Source organism: Peromyscus leucopus, chromosome 7 (genome assembly GCF_004664715.2).
Source record: "Peromyscus leucopus breed LL Stock chromosome 7, UCI_PerLeu_2.1, whole genome shotgun sequence".
In the NCBI taxonomy this organism is placed as follows: domain Eukaryota; kingdom Metazoa; phylum Chordata; class Mammalia; order Rodentia; family Cricetidae; genus Peromyscus; species Peromyscus leucopus.
Genome location: NC_051069.1, coordinates 89,313,556 through 89,334,600, shown reverse-complemented (window position 1 = coordinate 89,334,600; position 21,045 = coordinate 89,313,556). Strand labels below are relative to the sequence as shown.

The 21,045-nt window shown below is 36.5% G+C and overlaps 1 protein-coding gene across 2 annotated transcripts in view; it reads right to left on the bottom strand.

The window, feature by feature from the left end:
* Positions 1–21,045, bottom strand: part of Stag1 (stromal antigen 1) — a 333,420-nt gene that overhangs the window by 157,789 nt on the left and 154,586 nt on the right. For both annotated transcript variants that reach the window (XM_028869949.2, XM_028869951.2), the window contains one exon: positions 10,217–10,421. In XM_028869949.2, the coding sequence (XP_028725782.1) occupies positions 10,217–10,421 (205 nt within the window). The remainder of the gene's footprint in view (positions 1–10,216; positions 10,422–21,045) is intronic.

Sequence of the window (21,045 nt, the reverse complement as noted above, 5' to 3'; positions counted from 1 at the left end):
CAATGATTTTTACATCCTAGTAAAGACAAGACAGAAGATATATGCTATGGTTGAGATGTTGAACATCAGAGGCAAAGGCATAAGTGCTGCTGCTCTCTGGAGATGTTCAAATCTTCAGCAAGTAGCCTAGTAGTCATTGGCAGTGTGCCTTAAAGCAATCACGAGGCCTAGTCTCTTTTGAAGCCTGGCTTCGTGGTCTACACTTTTAGTTAGTGCCACAAGCTTCTCTCATATGTGCTACTAGTAGCTCAACCCTACAGAACCAATCTATCATGAACTGGAGCCTATAAAACTGCAGTTCCAAATAAGCCTTTACCTTTACAGTCTGATTAGCTTGGGTACTTTGCTATAGCAATGGGAAGTTGACTGACACATAGAATTAACGCTAAGATCACGAGAACTCTGCTGATTCTGTATACCTATTTATGTGAGAGGCCTTAGGAACTAGTTTGTAAAATTATCATAGAACAGGATAGAGAGAGCCTAGAATGTTATAAATAGGCAGAACAGGCAATTCTGGCACAAGCTCAGAGCAGACAGAATGCTGTTAAAATTGTGAACACTATGTTGATAAGGTTTCAGATGAAGATGCAGAATCTATTGGGAACTGAATTATAGGCCATTATGGTTTGAGCATAGAAGAATTTTGCTGCATTTTGTTTCTGACCCAAGACTGCAGGATAGGTGAAGCTTAAAAGGTGATGAAAAAATGTCAAGGCACCTTAGCATTCTGGCAGAAGTACAAGTATTACTGGGTGATTTTAGGAAAATGTAGAGTGAAAATAAGACTTCAAAAATAAGCACAGAAGAAAATATTGGAAAAACCTGCAATTTGTTGGCCAGAAAAGAACTGCAAGAAAAGGCATTGCCAAAGATGGTGAGGTTACCACTGGCAACAAGAGGCCAAGTGCCAAGCCAGGACAAGAATGCCTCAGAGTATCCCAGTAATCAGGAAGGGCATTAGGGCTCAGAGAAGGAATAAAGCTGTTTTCAAAGCACTCCAGGGAAGAATCATTTGGAAAAGAAATAGCTCTGACTATTTCTAGGACAGGTCTAGAGAACTGTTTCCCAGGGAGTCAACTCCCTTTGCTCAGTTCACAAGGTTCTGGGTAGCTGATAAACCCATGGTTCAGGTAAGCCCAGAAAATGGCAACAGACCCTGTCCTGGTAAAAATGGATTTATAGGCATGTGAAACACCACTATTATGAGATCATGAAGACTTCCACTGAAATTTCAAAGGAAAGCCTGGCAAGTTAAGTAGCAAAGTTGCAAGGCCCAAGTCTTTGCAAGTAGTCCTGACAGAGATAAGCATGAAGATGTTTGTTTACACTGAAGCAGAAGCTTCACTGGAGAATCCAGAAGCTAGAGCAAACTTGCCAAGAGAAGCTGCAGGCAATGTTCAAAATCAGCCCAGAAAAGCAGCAGTTAACATACAACTTTCAACCTTGTCGCTGGAACACGAATTCTGCTAGAGTAGACTCTGGAACCTGGACATGGAGCTCTAGCTCTAGAATGTAATGTACGCCTTATTTGCTTTCAGTTTTTCTTTGGTCTGATCTCTCCTTTCTATTCCCCTATTTCTCCCTTTGTAAGTGGGAATGTTGACTCTAGGAACTATAAATTGGAAGTACATATTCTTTTCTTTTACTTTGTTATTCAAGGTATTTCTCCTAGGTCTGGCCTGACTATTGGATATCAAAGGGCAAAGAATGTTGTGGAGACCTAAAGAATACTAAGTCCCACAAGCATTAAAAACAACGTGATTAGGTGGCTACCGGCCTTAAAAGGACACAGCTGAAGTCTGACAAAACTATATTTGGAAATGGGGCAATTTGGATTTTTATGAGAAGGATATTGATAATACTTTTAATTATATGAGTATATATGGAAATAAAACCTTATGGTAAACTTGTAGACTACAAATGGGAAAGCCATGTTATGTTGTAGGAGAAATGATTTTCATCTTCAATGAATCCACAAAATAAGTATAGTCCTAAATCACAAATATATTACTACATAAACATCCCAGGATGATGAACAGAGAACATTTACAACAAATCAAGGGTTAGAAAAAGCATGGTAACTATAGCTAGAATAAGTTATTTTCCTCTGAGGAACCCAGAATCATTCAATAATTACATTTCAGTTTAAGGGAACGTAGTGAGAACCAAACTATGTTTTGATAATGTCCAACTGAGATAGCTACTTAAAGTACAAACCAAGGCACAAATATCTTAAGGTTAAAAATAAATAAAAACTATTCTGAAATATGAATCTCCTTTACTAAAATGTATCTAACATGGTAGTATGGTTAAATAAAGATAACTGAGAGAGATATATAATACATAACTGCTAAAAGTCTATTTCAACTTAATAAAAAGCCTTCCAAAAACAGTGTTTATTTCCAACAGAAAAAGAATACATGTAACTGTGAGACTTCTAGAATCGAAGAACTGTGAAGTGCTTTCTAGAAATGAAAACCTTATAGAAATGTAATAGTACTATACATTGAATGTAAGACATAAGACATAAAAGACTGACAACAGAGACACAATTTAATTCATAAGAAAAGTTTTGGATATTTGGAAGACAGACAAAAAGTGCTACTGATAAAAATCACTCAGGAAACTTGAGATGCTATGGAACTCATATGTTTACCCTGGAAATAACTAACCTGATTGTCTTTCTTCTCAGCTAAGACATAAGCAAGGTCAGAGATCATTTTATTCCAACATTGATAATCATATCTGGCCATAACTGGCTTGTAACTGGCCAAGCACATAGTCTTTGAAACAGAAGATTAAATACTCCTGCCCATCTTACCTAGTCCCCAAGATGTGTCTTGTAAAGTGAATAAAAATGATTACTTTTTATTCTATGCTTCTCATATATACCATTAAAATGGATAATTACTACCCAACTAGAATTAAGTTCTGAGAAAGCTATTTGTTCAAAGGAGGTGGCCATTATCTGAAATTTTATACAACTGAGCTTTGGAGAAGTGAGTATTTAGTATAGAAATATGGTAATTACAGATATATTATTGAAGAATCACTGAATAGAGTCTACCCTTTAGAACTTGGAATAAAAACAATGTTCAATACATTCTAATTTTCAATACCTAATATCTTTCCATTATTCAAATGTAACTAATAAAAGGCAATTCTGGCCAGGGAAGCAAGCTGGCTAACTGCAGATCTTCATCTAGTTCCTCTTCTCCAAATCCAATCCCCAAGTCTTATTCACAGCTCTGCAGCAAACCACCTAATACAGCTTCCCTTACCCCCACCCCCATTTCCAGTGGATCACACAGACCTTATCCTTCAAAATTCCTTGCCCTCACTCTGCTTTATCCCAGGCCCGCTATTTCTAGCAGGTATCCCCTGGGAACCCACAGGCTACTCCAGCCAGGGAAACAAAAGGGTAACTGCAGATCTTCAGCCCTCTCTCTCCTTCTCCAAATTCTATGCAATCTCATCCCCAACTTTATAGAAGACTACCTGTTGTAGTCTTTCTTCATCCTGGCCCCATTCCAAGGAAACTAAGCAGATCTTGGTGGAACACCCTGCTTGCTTCCCTCATGTGGGGCTCCCCATAGCCCACCTCTGTTAGCCCATCCCCATTCCTAAGTGTTAGCTTCCAATACACATAAACAAATTTTACCTGGAACCATTAGTAACCACACCTATCAGAATCCCAGGAATTTCCTGAGGCAGCACACAGCTATCATACTCTCCGCAAGAACCAGAGAGGGAAACAGAAACCAAGAAAACAGCAAACACCCACCTAACTAAGACAAGACTGTATATTAGCACCTATAATTATAATCTTCCCAAACCCAGATGCCTTAATACCAAAGAAAAAAACAGTAACAGCCAGGACAATATGTCTACACTAGAGCCCAGCAACCCGACCACAGAAGGCCCTGAGTACTCCAATATAACTGAAGCACGAGACCTTAAAATAGCCTTTATGAACATAATACAGGTTCTTAAGGAGAAAATGAGAAAAAAAAAATCCCTTAAAGAAATCTTTGAAAACATAAACAGTGCAAGGAAATGAATAAAACAGTTCAAGACCTAAAAGTGGAAACAAAATCAACAAAAAAGTCAAACTGAGATAAATTAGGAAACAAAAAATTTGGAATTTGAACAGAAATGTTGAAGACAAACTCCATCAACAGAATACAAGAGATGGAAGAATTACAGGCATTGAAGACATGGTAGAGGAAATGAACCTTTTCTTGAACAAATAAAATGTTAAATCTTTAAAAAAAAATCAAAGCATAAAACATTCAGGAAATTTAGGACATTATGAAAAGATCAAATCCAAGAATCAGATGAATAAAGGAAGGAGAAGAAACCCAGGTCAAAGGCACAGAAAATATTTTCAACAAAATTATGAAGAAAATTTCTCTAACCTAAAGAAGGAGATGCCTATCAAGGTATAAGAACTATACAGAACATCAAATATATAGAAGAGAAAAAAAGTCTCCTTGGCACATAATGATCAAAACAGTAAATGTACAGAACAAAGAAAGAATATTAAAAGCTACAAGGGAAAAATACAACATATAAAGACAAACCTATTAGAAAAATACCTGACTTCTCAATGGAGACTCTAAAAGCCAGAAGGGGATAGGCAGATATTCACAGAATTTACCAGACCACAGATGCCAACCAGTGCAGAATATTACACCCAGCAAAACTTTCAATCACAATACATGGAGAAAATAAGACACTCTGTGATAAAACCAAATTAAAGCAATCCTACACTGAAAAATTTAAATATATATGAACCAAACACAGGGGTTCCCAAGTTCACCAAGGAAACACTACTACAGCTTAAATCACATTTTGATCCTAACCCATCTCACCAATAGACAGGTCATCCACACAAAAACTGAACAGAGAAATGTTGGAGCTAACTAATGTTATAAACCAAATGGACGTAACAGATATTTACAGAACATTTCACCTGAACACAAAAGAATGTACCACCTTCTCTGCACCTCATGGAATTTTCTCCAAAATGACCACATACAAGAACACAAAGCAAGTCTCAACAGATATGAGAAAATTGAAATAACACCTTGCATCCTGTCTGTCCACCATGGATTGAAACTGGATATCAACAACAGAAACAATAGAAAGTTTGAAAAGTCATGGAAACAGAACTACTCACAATGGAACAAAAAATGGATCAGAAAGAAATTAAAGACTTTTTAGAATTGAATAAAAATGAATATACACCATACCAAAACTAATAGGACACAATGAAGGTGGCCCTAAGAGACAGATTATAGTTAAGAACCTATATATAAAATTGGAGAGATCTCATATTAGTAACTAAACAGTATACCTGAAAGCTCTAGAACTAAAATAAGAAACTCACCCAAAAGGAATAGATGGTAAGAAATAATCAAACTCAGGGCAGAAATCAATATGATAGACACAAACAAAACAATGAATCAGTGAAACAAAGAGTTTGGTTCCTTGAGAAAAATCACTAAGATTGACAAACCCTCAACCAAATTAACTAAGAGGTGGAGAGAGAATATCCAAATTAACAAAATTAGAGATGAAAGGGGGCATATACCAATGGAGAATGAGGAGTTCATAGACTCTTACGGATGTACTTCAAAAACACATATTCTACCCATTTGGAAAATTTAAAAGAAACGGATAATTTTTTTTAATAAATACCACTTACAAAAGTTAAATGGAAATCTGATAAAAAATTTAAACAGACCTATAACACCTAGTGAAAGAGAAGCAGTCATGAGAAGTCTTTCAACCAAAAAGGCCCAGAGCCAGATTGTTTTAGAGCATAATTCTATCAAATTTTCAAAAAAGAGTGAAAGCTAATATCCTCAAATTATTCTACAAAATTGAAATATAAGGAACATTGCTCAATTTGTTTTTTTGAGGCTACAGGTGCCCTCATACATAAACCATATAAGGATCCAACAATGAAAGAGAATTATAAACCATTTTCCCTTATGATCATAGATGCAAAAATTATCAATAAAATATTTGCAAACCAAACCGAAGAACACATCAAAAAGATCATCTACCATGATCAAGTAGGCTTCATCCCAGAGATGAAAGGATGGGTCAATATATGAAAATCAATAAATGTAATGTACCATATAAACAAAGCGAAAGAAAATACACACAATCATCTCATTAGATTCAGAAAAGACATGACAAAATCCAACACACTTTCATGATAAAAATCCTTGGACAGATTAAGGGTACAAGGGACATAGGGAAACATAATAAAGGCAATATACAGCAAGTCCAAAGCCAACATCAACTTATATTGAGAGAAACTCAAACAATGCCACCAAAATCAGAAATAAGACAATATTGTCTGCTCTCTCCATATTTATTTCAAGTACTATATTGAGTATACTTAGCTAGAGCAATAAAACAACTAAAAAAATTCAAGGGGATACAAATTGAAAAGGAAGAAGTCAAAGTATCTTTATTTGCAGATGATATGATAGTATACATAAATGACCCTAAAAATTCTAGTAGGGAACTCCTACAGCTGACGAACACTTTCATCAAAGTAGCTAGATAGAAAATTAACTCACAAAATCCAGTAGCCTTCTTATATACAAATGACAAATGGACTAAGAAAGAGACTCAAATAATATAAAATATCTTGGAGTAACACTAACTAAGCAAGTGAAATACTTTGAAGAAAGAAATTGAAGAAGGTATCAGAAGACGGAAAGATCTCCCATGCTCATGGATCTGTAGGATTAATATATTAAAATTAGCACCCTACCAAAGTAATCTCCAGGTTAAATACAATCCCCATCAAAATTCTAAGACAATTCTTCACAGAATTTGAAATTTTAAAAATTTCTATGAAAACACAAACAAAAACCAGAATAGCTAAAGCAATCCTGAAAAATTAAAACAAAAAACAAAAAACTGCTGAAGGTATCACCATTCCTAATTTCAAGCTATACTATAGAGCTATCGTAATAAAAATGGTATAGTATTAGCACAAAACCAGACATTTTGGTCAATGGAATCAAATTAAAGACCCAGACATAAATGTACACACTTATGGACACCTGATTTTTGATAAAGCCAAAAATACACAATGGGAAAATAGCATCTTTTAACAAATGTTGTTGGTTAAACAGAATGGCTGTATGTAGAACAATCTCAAATAGACCCACATACTCATCACCATGTAAAACTTAATTCCAAGTAGATCAAAGACCTCAACCTAAAACCAGATATACTAAACCTGATAGAAGAGAAAGTGGGGAATAGTCTTGAACCCACTGAAAAAGGATAAGACTTTCTGAACAAAACACTGTTAGTATAGGCACGAAGATCAACAAATAATAAATGGGATCTCATGAAACTGAAAAGTTCTTGTAAGGCAAAGGGCACTGTCATTTGTACAAAATAGCAGGCTACAAAATGGGAAAATATTTTTTACCAACTTTTTTTAAAATTTTTTTTTTCTTTTTTTTTTTGGTTTTTCGAGACAGGGTTTCTCTGTGTAGCTTTGCGCCTTTCCTGGGACTCACTTGGTAGCCCAGGCTGGCCTCGAACTCACAGAGATCCGCCTGGCTCTGCCTCCCGAGTGCTGGGATTAAAGGCGTGCGCCACCACCGCCCGGCTTTTTTTAAATTTTTTATCAACATGTTAGAGGTCTAATATCCAAAATATATAAAGAACTCAAAAACTATATACCAAGAAAAGGACCCAATTAAAAAATGGGGTATAGATATAAATAGAGAATTCTCAATAGAGGAAATGCAAATGGCTGAGAAACACTTGAAGAAAGGTTCAACATCGCTAGTCATCAAGGAAATGAAAATCAAAACTATTTTGAGATTTCGCCTCACACTTATCAGAATGGCTAAAATCAATAAAACAAGTTCTGGCTCATGTTGGTGAGGATGTGGAGTAAGGGAAATACCCATCCATTGTGGGACTACAAACTTGTACAGCTACTATTGAAATCAGTGTGCAATTCCTCAAAAAGATGGGAATTGACCTATAGGCACATAACCAAAGGATGCAACAGACAGAAATTGGAAACAACCTAGATGTTTCTCAACAGATGAATGGATAAGGAAGATGTGATATATTTATACAATGGAGTATTAGAAGTTAAAAATATAAAATATGAAATTCACAGGTAAATGGAAAAAAATCATCCTGAGTGATGTAACCTAGACTCAAAGTAACAACTACAGTGTGTATTTGTTTATATGTGGATATTGGCTGTTAAGTTAATGATAACCAAGCTACAACCAAGGTGAGGTATAATGGATGGGGGGAGGGGAACATGTCAGATAGGTTCCCCTAAAAAAGGGGAAACAGAATAGACAATTATGCATTGATGGGGAGGATCAAGTGGAGAGAGGGAGAGAAGAGGGGGACAAGGGAGAGAATACATGGAGAGACAGTTAAAATTAAGGGCCATTTGAGGGGTAGTATGGAATCCTAGTGCTGTAAACAATTTCTAAAGTACAGACATATATGAAGGCGATCTAAATGAAATCACCAAATAACGAGGAAGGCAGAGCCCAAACTGGACATCTCTTGTCACCAAATAAAGCTTCCAGTACAAGGACTGGATTACAACTAATTGAAATGTTAACCAAAGGGTTCCCATAGGAACCCCCAAACAACTGAGGCTGTTGCCAAGACTATAGGTTGCTCTTAACAAACTGATGGGGAGGCCCTGTTGTTGAAGACAACACCTACAAAACTCAACGAATGAGGAGGAGTCGAACCAGTGCCTGTCTAAAGCCGTCATCCCTATGTGACAATGTCTTTGGTACAGGATGATACTCTGAACACACATAAGAAACATAAACTGCAAGCCAACCACAAACCCTTTGATTTACCATGGTGTCCTGCCTGCAACATATGCTAGTGCAATGGTGGCACAAAGCTTGTGGGAGTAACCAACCAATATCTGTTGTAGGATTTTTGTACACTATGTGAAGGTATATTGCTGTGATTAGTGTAATAAAAGGCTGAACAGCCGATAGCTAGGTAGGAGATATAGGTGGAACTTCTGGACAGGGAGACAAAGGAGGAGGAGAAAAATTAAGGTATGGAGATGCCAATAAGACATGGAGGAGTCAGACATACAGAAAGAAAGAAAAGCAAAAGGCCACAAGGTAAAAGGGAGATTAATAAAAGCAGGTTAATTTACATTATAAGAGCTAGTGGGACAAGTCTAAGCTAATGGCCAAGCTTTCATAGTTAATAGTAAGTCTCTGTGTCATTTGTGAGCTGGCAGCTCCCAAAAAATCCAACTACAAATATCTGCTTTCATTTAAAGCCCATTCCACAAGCTGGAACCCATACTCCACACTTATTGGGAAATCAAGAACATGAGACTAGGTAGATCAGGGAGCTAGGGTAAAACAAATACTGTTCTAAAAAGATTACATAACAATAAATGACTCCTAATGACATTCTGCTATACTGAAAGATCAGTGCCTTGCTTAGCCATCATTAGAGAAGCTTCCTTTTGCAGCAGACAGGAACAAATAAAGAGACCCACAGCCAGACATTATGCAGAGTGAAAGACCATACAGTATAGTTTTATGTCAACTTGATACAAGCTAAAGTTACCTCAGAAGAGAGAGCCTCAGTTAAGATCAGGCTCTAAGTGATTGATGGGGAAGGGCCCCAGGCCTTTACTCCCAGCAATTGGGAAGCTGAGGCAGGTAGATCACTATGAATAGGAGGCCAGCCTGGTCTACATACGAAGATCCAGGTAAGCCATAGTTACACAGTGAGACCTTGTCTAAAAACAAACAAACAAACAAAAACAACCCTAACAGCTATTATTACTTGTGTTTTACCAAAGCACATGGCACAATGGCCTCTTAAAATTTCTTTGGCTTGGGTATAATGGGGGGATATGTTCAAAGCACATTTGTATATAGGCATGAAAACAGCCTTTGTTATTCAGTATATTAAAAACAAAAGGCTGGAAAACACAGATAAAAGAAAATCAACAGACATTTATAGATATTAGACAGCTATTTTCAATTTTTATTCTTAAGGCTGTCAAATACCAAGTACGAAAATTAACTATGTAGATAAATTCCAAGTAAAAACTAAATTAACCTTAGATCAAAGAAAAGTTTGGTTACAATAAAACAAAATTTGGCAAACTCAATGAAAAGCAAAGAAGACATTGGTTACTTACCAGCAAGGGTACTTGTATGCCTAAAAGCTCTGACCTGGGAATCTGATAAACCAGTCAAAAGGGAGATTACGGTGTCCATCATATATTCATCATAAATTATGCTATACTGACATTGCCGAATCAGGACTCCAATAAATTCACAAAAATTGGAACGGAACTTTTTCCACTGAGGGCCAGGCATGGTAAGGGGATAGTCACCACTGTCCTAGAAGGTGTAAAAAGAACTTATTAAGTATCACAAGATAACAGATCATTCTACATACATAAGAATATTTTATTTCTAAATACATGTAGACTGAAATATGTCTTTCATGGGTACATTAATAGTGTTAATGTTTTTGCTTTAAACATTCACAAATCTTAATGTGCTCAAAACTATCATGTTAAAATCAGTGTTTACTTCATTATTCTAAAATTCTTAATAAAAATAACAGTTCCAATTTATGTGTTTACATTTTTATAAAGATAATTTGAAGCAGGAACTGAAAAATAATAGTTTAAAAAGAATATTTACTGTTGAATATAAAGGAAGTAATTAAGATACATCTGTCAACATCGCTTTTTACATTTTTTTAAATTCATTTACTGAGAGAGAGTGGCAGACAGACAAACAGACATAGCCAACACATGAATGCCACAATGCAAATATGAAAGTCAAAAGACAGTCTGCTAGTGTTGGCTATCTCCTTCCGTCATGTGGCTTCTAGATTACTAAACTCACACCAGCAGGTTTGGTAGCCCTTTCTACCCACTGAAACATCTCATCAAGTCAGCATGGCATTTCTCAGTATTTCTAAATCTAAATTAAGAATGAATATTTTTTAAAAGCGTAGCACTTCACAAAGAAGCCTAAAATTGACCTTTCACATGCCAAGCTCTTTTCTTCAAATTTTACAATAAACTTGATAATAATTCTATTTCATAAAGCAGATTTATTAACTTCTTTAAAAGAAAAAAAAAAGGATGGGCTCTTTGTAAATTGTGTGACTTTGTTTAAATCACAAAATCAATAGTTGAGCCTAACACTAAAGGCCTTCTTTCTCCAGCTTAAAACATTTAAGAAAATACATAAAAGGAGGGATAGATATGGTGGTATAAGCCTGCAATCCTAATACTGGATTTTAGCCAAGGGGATTTGGGAGTTTGAAGGCAGTCTGAAACACAAACAAAGCAAAATGACAACAACAACAACAACAAAACCCTTTCTCAAAAACTGATAGCGAGAAGGGGAGGCGGAGAGAAGAGTTGAAACTAAACTGAAAAGGCAGAGATGTAGTGACAACCAAGGTAGGTATGAAGAAATCAACTAAAATGTAAAGCCAAGTCAAAGGCCAAGTGTGTTCTAGCTTGTTGGTGTGGGAAAGTAAAGTTTGTGCTCAATCAAAATTGTTTCCAACAACAAAATCTAGGAACAAGGCAGGGGAACAAGAGGACTTTTACTTGTGGTGAAACAGGTCAGTAAGTGGTAATCTTCAACTGGAAAGCAACGAGCCCAGCTTGCTTGTTTTGATCTTTTTCTTGCATAAATCAAAAGACTTAATCTGATGGGCACTGGGATAGGGACCAGCAAATGCATCAAAACCAGGGCAGAAGCCAAGATCCATTATAACTGAGAGAAGACAGAAAAGAGCCTCTAGACCAGAAGAGAAGGAGAAAAAAAAAATACTGCCTTGGGCTCTGCATCTGCATCATTTGATATCAACCAAAGAGCTGTTAGCTTGAAGATAGACAGGAAACTCCCCTTTTGTCCAAAAGCAAGAGATTGCCTGCTACAGAAACAAGAGGAACAAGAAGCTGAAAGGGTACTTAAATGGCTCTAGACACACAGGGTACCATTAAGACCCAGCAGGACCATGAATAAATGTTACTATTGGTACCAGGCAGCAAGCAACACTGTAGTTCAACTTGTAGGACAAAAGATGAGGAAGTGATTTCTTCTGTGGCAGTGCAGAAGTCTCTTGAGGTGTATCCTTAATAGGAAAAACCCACCAATAAACTGCCCCGCACCAAAGAACCTTCTCGATACAGCAAAAGGAAGCCAGTACAGGAACTGTAACTCATCAAAAGATCATGGGTACTCCAATATCAATGGATACAACTGCAACACAGCTTCTACATCAATAACTCAGAGAACACCACAGAAGAGAGGCAAGAAAGATCACGGTGGCTGCTATTCTTGGTCGTCAACTTGACTACATCTGGAATTAACTAAAACCTAGGCAGAGGGGTATACCTGTGAGGGAGTTTTTAATTAAATCATTCAAAGTGGGAAGACCCACTTTTAACCCAGCTCTTTTGGGGTGGTAAGATCCACCTTTAATCTGGACTATACCTTCTGTTAGCATCCTGTATAAAAAATATAAAAGAGCGTGTTTGCTTTTGCTCTCACTGGCAAGTCCATTCCTTCACTGGCATTAGAGTCTACTACTTCAGAATGCTGGTGTGTCCTGAAGACCAGCTGAAACATGGACTGAACAACTACTGGATTTTTGGACCTTCCCTGGGTAGACGAACATTATTGGACTAGCTGGACCACAGCCTGTAAACCATTCTAATAAATTTAAAATAAAATAAATGAATAAAAAAGAAAAACCTCATGATATTCAAAGCACAAAAACAAAAAGGTCTACCATTAGGGAAATCAGAACTCTATGGCACATTAAAAGTAATGATAGTAACAAAAGAACACAAATCTCACTTTCCAAATAGACTGAAAAACCTATACCTTTAGAACCTTTTAGTTATTGTGCCACTTGCAAATATTACTGTAATTTTTAAATTATTTATTTATTTGCAAAAAAGAGTCTGTCTATTTCAAAAATTTCTTAACTCTTTAATTTGGAACACTCACTCCTAAATGGGATGTCTTCATCAAAGCTCTCCCCTCAGGGCTCAAGGAAGAAGAAGCAGAAAGATTGTAAGAGTGAGAGGGGATGGAAACAGCATCTTCCAGACACAACAGAACTGAAACACATATGACCTCACAAAGACTGTGGCTGAACACACAGGGCCTATGTAGGTTCCAGCTAGATAGTGTACCATTGCTAACAGAGAGAGGTAAAAATGGGTTCCCATCCATAACCAGTCCAAATGACAACTGTTTGCAAAGGAAAAGTTAGTTTTCTCAACTGAAGTCTCACTGTGTATATAATTCACACTCAAGAGTAGGTCTCATGCCCAGATGGCCAACACAAAACAAACTCAAAGGTATTTTTGTAGACTTTCTGTCTCATACTGCTTTCTTTGGGCTTTATATTTTGTTGTTGTTTGGGTTTGGTCTTACTAGTTTTCTACTTGTATATTATGATTTCGAATTTTGTAATGTTATGGGTTTAGTTTGTGGGTTTGTTTGTCTGTGTGTGTTTCATGAGTTTTTTAAAATGTGGTTTGTTTGTTTGCTTTTTTTCTTTTTCCGTTTTTCTTTTTCTTTTTTTTCTCCCCGAGTCAGGGTGTGGCCTTGGCTGTCCTGCAAATCACTTTGTAGACCAGGCTGGCCTTGAACTCACAGAGATCCACCTGCCTCTGCCTCCTGAGTGCTGGGATTAAAGGCACGCACCCGCCACTGCCACCACCACCAAGCCCTGTTTGCCTTTTTTTTCTAAAGAGAGGAAGAAAGAATGTGGAGTTGGGTGGGTAAGAAGACAGAGAGTATCTGGGAGGAATTGGAGAAGAAACCATGACCAGAATATACTGTATGAAAAAATTTTACTTTCAATAAAAATATATATTAATAAAGAGAAGTAACCTGTTTAATAATAAATTCTTAGCTCTCAAATGAATTACAAATTGAAGTTTTTAATATCTTTGAATATACATCACTTTTTTATGTTATGATTTTAGAAAGCATAAGGTTATTTAAGGCCAATGACGTACTGGAAGATGAGCTTCTTTATTGAAGAAGTATCTTTAAAAACAACAACAATAAACAGAATGTGAAGATAACAAAATAGAAGTCATAAGAAAGTGGCCCAAAGATCCACCCTCAACTATATTTAAGACCTTTGAGGAAGTATTATAGTGTCTTGAATAAGACATGAATTTGTGAAAGAAAATCATATTAAGTAACAGATAAAATACAGATTTTGTCGGCTATCTGGTTAATACATGCAGGCAAAGTAATACATAACTAATAAAATGAGAAGTAGTAAAATAACAAATTGGGGTTGGGGATTTAACTCAGTGGTAGAGCGCTTGTGTAGCAAGCCCTAGGCCCTGGGTTCGGTCCTCAGCTTCAGAAAACAAACAAACAAAAACAACAAAAACAAACAAACAAACAAACAAACAAAAAGAACAAATCATCATTAAGTAAGTTCAGAAACATAGAAGGAAAAATTAGTGTATGATATAATATAGTACAATATCTATTTGGTATGTATTTTGCACATAAATGATTCAGTATGAATATACTAATGCAGGTTGATAGCTTTTAGAACAGGGAATCAAGATCTTCAGAAAAGTAAAGAGCTTGTTTTAAACCCTAGAACTTCGAAGCTTGCCCTCTGGGATTGTGAAGCCTAAGCATCAGCTTCATGAAAATTGTTTCCCAGGACTCAAGGGACACTAGAGTTACTTACTGAGTATACATCCCACAGAGTGGTTCTCCAGTAATAAGTGTCAAATGAGAAAACTGACAAGTTGATTTTCTAAGTTTTAGGAATAAACCTTAATGATGAAAATAAGAAAAGGGAAGGGTGTGTGTGGTGGTATTGTGTTCCCCAAAATATTGTGTACCCTAATAAATTTATTTGGGATCAGAGAACAGACAGCCACTAGATACAAAGGCTAGAAAATGGTGGCACTCACGTCTTTAATCCTAGCATTCCAGAGATAGAAATCCCTCTGGATCTCTGTGAGTTCAAGGCCACATTGGAAACAGCCAAGCATGGTGACACACACCTTTAATCCCAGAAAGCCAGCCTTTTAATCCCAGAGAGTGGTGGTAGAAAGCAGAAAGATATATAAGGCGTGAGGACCAGAAACTAGAAGCATTTTGGCCTGGTTAAGCATTTGACCGGTTAAGCTTTCAGGCTTTGGAGCAACACAGTTCAGCTGAGATTCATTCTGGATGAAGACTCAGAGGCTTCCAAACTGAGGAAACAGGACCAGCTGAGGAACTGGCCAGGTGAGATAGCTGTGGCTTCTTCTGTCTCTCTGATCTTCCAGTGTTCACCCCAATACCTGGCTCAGGTTTGATTTTATTAATAAGAACTGTTAAGATTCCTGCTGGGGCGGGGGTGGGGGGAGGTGGGGAAGGGTGGTGTCAACTTTTACGGGTCAGTAACAAAATGTGGGGGATTTAAGGCCCTATGAAATGGCGCAATGGGTAAACATACTTGTCTTGCAAGCCTGATGACCTGAGTGAAGGACAGAACTCAATCCAATATCTCTGACTTGCCCAAGTGTGCTGGGGCACATGTACACTTCTATTCAACTATGCCCTGCACCCCAAAACATGAAGCTACACAACTATCTCCTCAACTCCTTATGCCTCGAGTTTGAAATCTGGCTATTTTTACAGGGTATCAAAATGTGCTTTGATACTTCATAATGTTGTACAACAGAAGTAAAGCACAACTCCTGGACAGGCACTCAATCGCAAATGTAAACGGGGGCCAGGTGTCATGTATGCATACCTGTTATTCCAGAACCCAGGATTCTGAGATAGAATTGCATTACTGAGGTCAGTTATCTAAGGAATTCTAAAGCTAGCCTGGGCTATGAAATAATAAATAAATACAAACAAAAAAACAAAAAAAAATTTATTCACCCCACCAAAAAACAAAATAACAAAACCTACAATGTCCAGACACCTAGGTATATTAGATAAATTCTCAACATTATGATATTTTCAACTTTTGTTATTATGGACATAACTCATAAACAAGTTGAGGCACTCCTGTATGTAAAAAGGTTTGATATAGTAACCAGTTCAAGTATCCACTGACGAATATTTCCAGAGCACTAAACAAAGAAGAAGGATGGCTATACCATTACTACTTCAAAAAGCTATCTACAGACACTTTTCAGGTTATAAACTACCCACATGATCACCTCCCTGTCCTACACATAAGAATAATCACTGACTCGCAAACATGTTTTTAGCACTCTACGGACTCTAAGCACACAAAAATGAGGAAAGCAACATTTTCTCTTTCAAAGAACTTCTGATTTACTCAAAGAGACAAGGATATGGACGCATAAAAGAGGAGTATTATAAGGGAAAGCAATACTTGAAAGGAATTATCAATTCTTTGAAGACAGAACAAGGGAAGAAAAATAGGGAATATGCTCCAGATAACAATAAAGTTAGCAAAAACCTATAAAAAAAAAGGCATTAAAAATAGGATGGTGACACTATTTTAGGTGGCATAAGCTGAAACAGAATGTATGAAAATAACCAGCAAGAAAGAAGGCAAACAAACCAAGCAACCACCAAATCAGTAAGTCACAAAGAAGTTCAAGGTAGTCCAACTTCATTCTGGAGACTATATTCAGGAACTGACTGAGTTCAAGCAAATAACAGACAGATGTGTACTTTAAAAAGACCCTTTTATGGGAGGAACAGTCCTAGGGACTAAACATAGGTATTATGTATGCTAGACAATCTTTTTACCAATGAGTTATATCTCAACAATAAAAAGACATACGATTGCAATATGGAGTAAAGACACAAGATAAAAAGGATCAAGGCAAGAAACTTCTCACTCTACTATAAACAAAAGAAAATAGAAGGAAAACATAGTGACTCTAAGATACACAAAACAAAGAGGACATAAAAAGCACCCAAATGTTGAAGTAATAAAATTACGATTATAAGCTACCATCAAGCAACAAAAACCAAAACAATTTTGATTTCAGTATGATTGACTAGATGGGTTTATCTATGACAGGAAACAAAAAAGTGATTGTTTGCCCTGTTTGCCCTAAAAAGGCAATGTGTGGTTTTGTTTTGTTCTTTGAGACAGGGCCTTATTAGCCCTGTCTAGCTAGGAACTCTGTATATAGATCAGGATGGCCATGAATTTATGAAGATCAGCCTGTCACCACTTCCCAAGAACTGAGACTAAAGACTTGTGTCACTATGCCCAGCAAGAGCCAAATTTTAGGTTTACGACTGCCTCATTCATCTGCAACATATAAGGAAATAGTCACAATCCAATTTATACAGAAGATCCAATTTTTAGACTTTAGATCACAATGATAACTACAATCCAAACCATATTGATTTAAATTCAAATTATATCTATAAGTGGGAGAACAGCTTAGTTGGTAAAGTACCTGCCTATCAAGCATGAAGATTTGAGTTTATCCCCCAAACTCAAATTAAAGCTGGTGATGGTGGCATACTCTTATAATCCCAGATCTTGGGAAGTAAAATAGGTAAATCCCTGAGGATTATAGGTTAGCCAATCTAACTTATTAGGAAATTCTCAAGCCAGTAAGAGAAGCTATATCCAAACAAATGGATAATGTTTGAGTAGTTAAACCCCACATTCTCCTCTGGCCTGTACACAAGTGAATTGCATCCATGTGCAGATAATTATACACTCCTAAAACAAATCACTAAATCCAAAGTTTAAGCTTTGAATTATCAACATGTGCTAATACCACTATGTGGCAAGTTAGAAATGTTAGTAAAATCACTACTTGGTAATTACAACAAAAAATGTGTTTACACAAAAATATTAAGTGGTTACTACCTTAAAAAAGAATCAATCTCCGCAACACTGATGATATATACAAGCTGATTTTACTACCTATTACGTGTAACACATGAAACACACAGTGTATAATGTTATGCACGATATATCTTACTAAGATACACAGTAAGGACAAGGTAAGTAAAGATTGCCTAAAGCAAGGATGGAAAGGAAAGCGGAACAGGGAAGGACTGAATGCAGCTAACACAAGAAGAAGACAACTGTGATGACAGAGGCAGTGGCTGGAGTAAAAGTAATCAAGGAAATATCCCAGTCTGATTCTTTAATACACAGAAACACACCAGGACTACAGAAAGTGACAAAGAGAAGAATCTGATACACAAACTTGTATAGGGCCACGCTACCTGAGAGCATTCGAGCCTTAAAAACTCAATGACTTGAGGCTGTCGCTTTGCAATGATTAAGCTCTGCTCTGTTCTTTGAGGACAGGGATCTGGAGGTTTTATACATGGCCTAAGGATTACAATGAATTTGTTATCTATTATTCTCAGAGGAAACCAACTGAGAACCACGAGAGTTTTCATATGCTGTCTTAACAGGATGGTCTCCAACTTCTGGGCTTAATTCATTTTCCTAACTCAATCATCCAAGTAGTTCAAACAACAGGCAGATATCACGTGCTTGGTTGCTATACTTTGGATTTTAAGCATATCCCAAAGGTCCAACTATTAAAGTCTTCACTCCCAAAGAGAGGAAATAGAAAAGTAGAGAAACTTGCAAGTATTTGAGAAGTATTTATAATTTTTCACTACTAGGGCTTAGAATGGTATAGACATATTTATTGTGTGTATGAGAGAGAGGGGGAGGGAGAGAGAGAGGGAGAGAGAGGAGGGATGGAGAGAAGTAAAGAGGGAGAGAGGGAGAATGACAGAGACTGTATAAAAAAGACATATACTTAAAAACAAACAAAGTGGCCTGGGGAGACGGCTGGCTCAGCAGTTAAGAGCACTGGCTGCTCTTCCAGAGGACCTGAATTCAATTTCTAGCAACCACATGGTGGCTCACAACCATCTGTAATGGGATCTGATGCCTCTGGTGTGCATAAAGACAGAACACTCATGTACATAAAAAACATAAATAAGTTTAAAAAGAAAAAAGTAAGCAAAGTACACCATAAAGTGCTTGAATGTCTGCATATTGACATCTTTTTGGATACCATGTTCCAGAAATCCCTTAAAGGAGCTCCAAATTCTAGATTGGCATTCTCTAAATTCTTACATTGTTGTAATCACTGCTTAACATGTAAAATCACATAAAGTTTTGTAATAATCATGATAGAAACAGTTTTCATTTTCATTTTTCCTCAGAGGAGGACCTTGGTGGTTTTACTCTATGTCCATCCATCTGATTCTCTTGACATACTGCATCCCATTGAACATGGAAGTCAAGAAGTGCTAGTAATCCTCCTGTCTCTGCCTCTCTCACTCAGCTTTTAAGTGGGTACTTGGGATTCAAACCCAGGACCCCATGCGTGCATAGCAAGGACTCTTACCCATTGAGCCATCATCTCAGACTTCATTTCAGAGTTATTAACATAACTTATTTTACTTCAAAAATCACTTTCATGTAAAAAATTAGTACAGTAGTATGGACCCTTATTATACTAAGTAGACATTACTACAGAAATGAGGACTCTGGACTCAAGTCTTCTGATTAAGTGGAGTAGGAACAGAAGGAACAGAAACCAATGTTTTTATTTATCAGATACTTTAAAAAAAACTTAATTTAAAAATAGTAAGTTTAGCAAATTGTCAGGCAATTATTTAATACTTCCTATGAGGACTTGAGCAAGTCCTTTGAAGGTTTTGAGAAAGATGGGATAGAAAGAGAGTATTTCTGTATGTAAATTTGTTACTTCATGTTTTCAATAAGGCATAAAATTCTTAACAACTTTATATACAACAGAAAAAATTGAAACTTTAATTTGAAATGGGAGGTAATTTGAGTTTCCAGAAATAATATGCAGCATTTTATTGATGTTTTCTCAGTTTTTAGACTCAATCATCTTTAAACTTGTTAAAAATGAAATCTCTGATGAAATGAAGAGATACAGAAATAAAAAGTTCAATAATTAAATTTAAACAAAATAGCTCAGGGAAGCACATATAATTAGAAAAGAGAAGAAATACTGGATAGCATAGGCCTATAGCCTGGGATTCCCGAAAGACCTAAGGAAGAAGGAGCCTAAGTTTAAGACCTGCCTGGGTTACAGGGCCAGTTCAAGGCCAACCCTGGCAACTTACTGAGACCAGGAGAGGAGGGAGGGGAAACTGTGGCTGGTATGTAAAATAAATAAAAGCATTTAATTTAAAAAAAAAAAAAAGAAAAAAGAAAGAAAGAAAGAAAGAAAGGAAGGAAGGAAGGAAGGTAGGTCTTTATCAGACTTCCAAGGAAAACAAAACAAAAACTATGAGCCAAAATAAACATTTCCTCTTCATAAGTTAATTAATATAGATACTAGTCTTAGGAATCTGAACAATATAGTATTTCATATAAAACACATATAGATATTCATACCAATAAAGAAAAAATAAATTATAAACAATGTCATAAAATCAGTTTTTATGATCAGATAAGTTGAAGGGTTAAAGAAACCTGGGAATTTAAGAGGGGTTTTGAACACAAAATTAAAGGAGAGAAATTGGGGCTGGAGAGATGACTCAATGGTTAAAACCACTGGTTGCTCTTCCAGAAAACCTGGGTTCAATTCCCAGCACCTACATGACAGTGCACAACTAAGTGTAGTTCCAGTTCCAGGGGGTCCAACACCCTCACACAGACACACATGCAAGCAAAACACAATTGCACATAAAATAAAAATAAGCTATTAAAAATTAAGAAAAATAAAGAAGAGAAATTGAAGACATAGAAACGCATGAAGAACAACTCAATTCCTATGGAATATGACTAAAGCAGACTACAAGATGTTGGCAGAGTACTTCTGTAATTGAGAACATGAAAAACACTTCTGGCATGAAATGCATGAGAAAATGTGGCTATCTGATGGAAAGGACATCAATTATACATATTTGAATGTTTGTCATCACATATTTGTATTGCTTTATTCAAATGGAAATTGATAGTAATAAAAAGACAAAACTAATCACA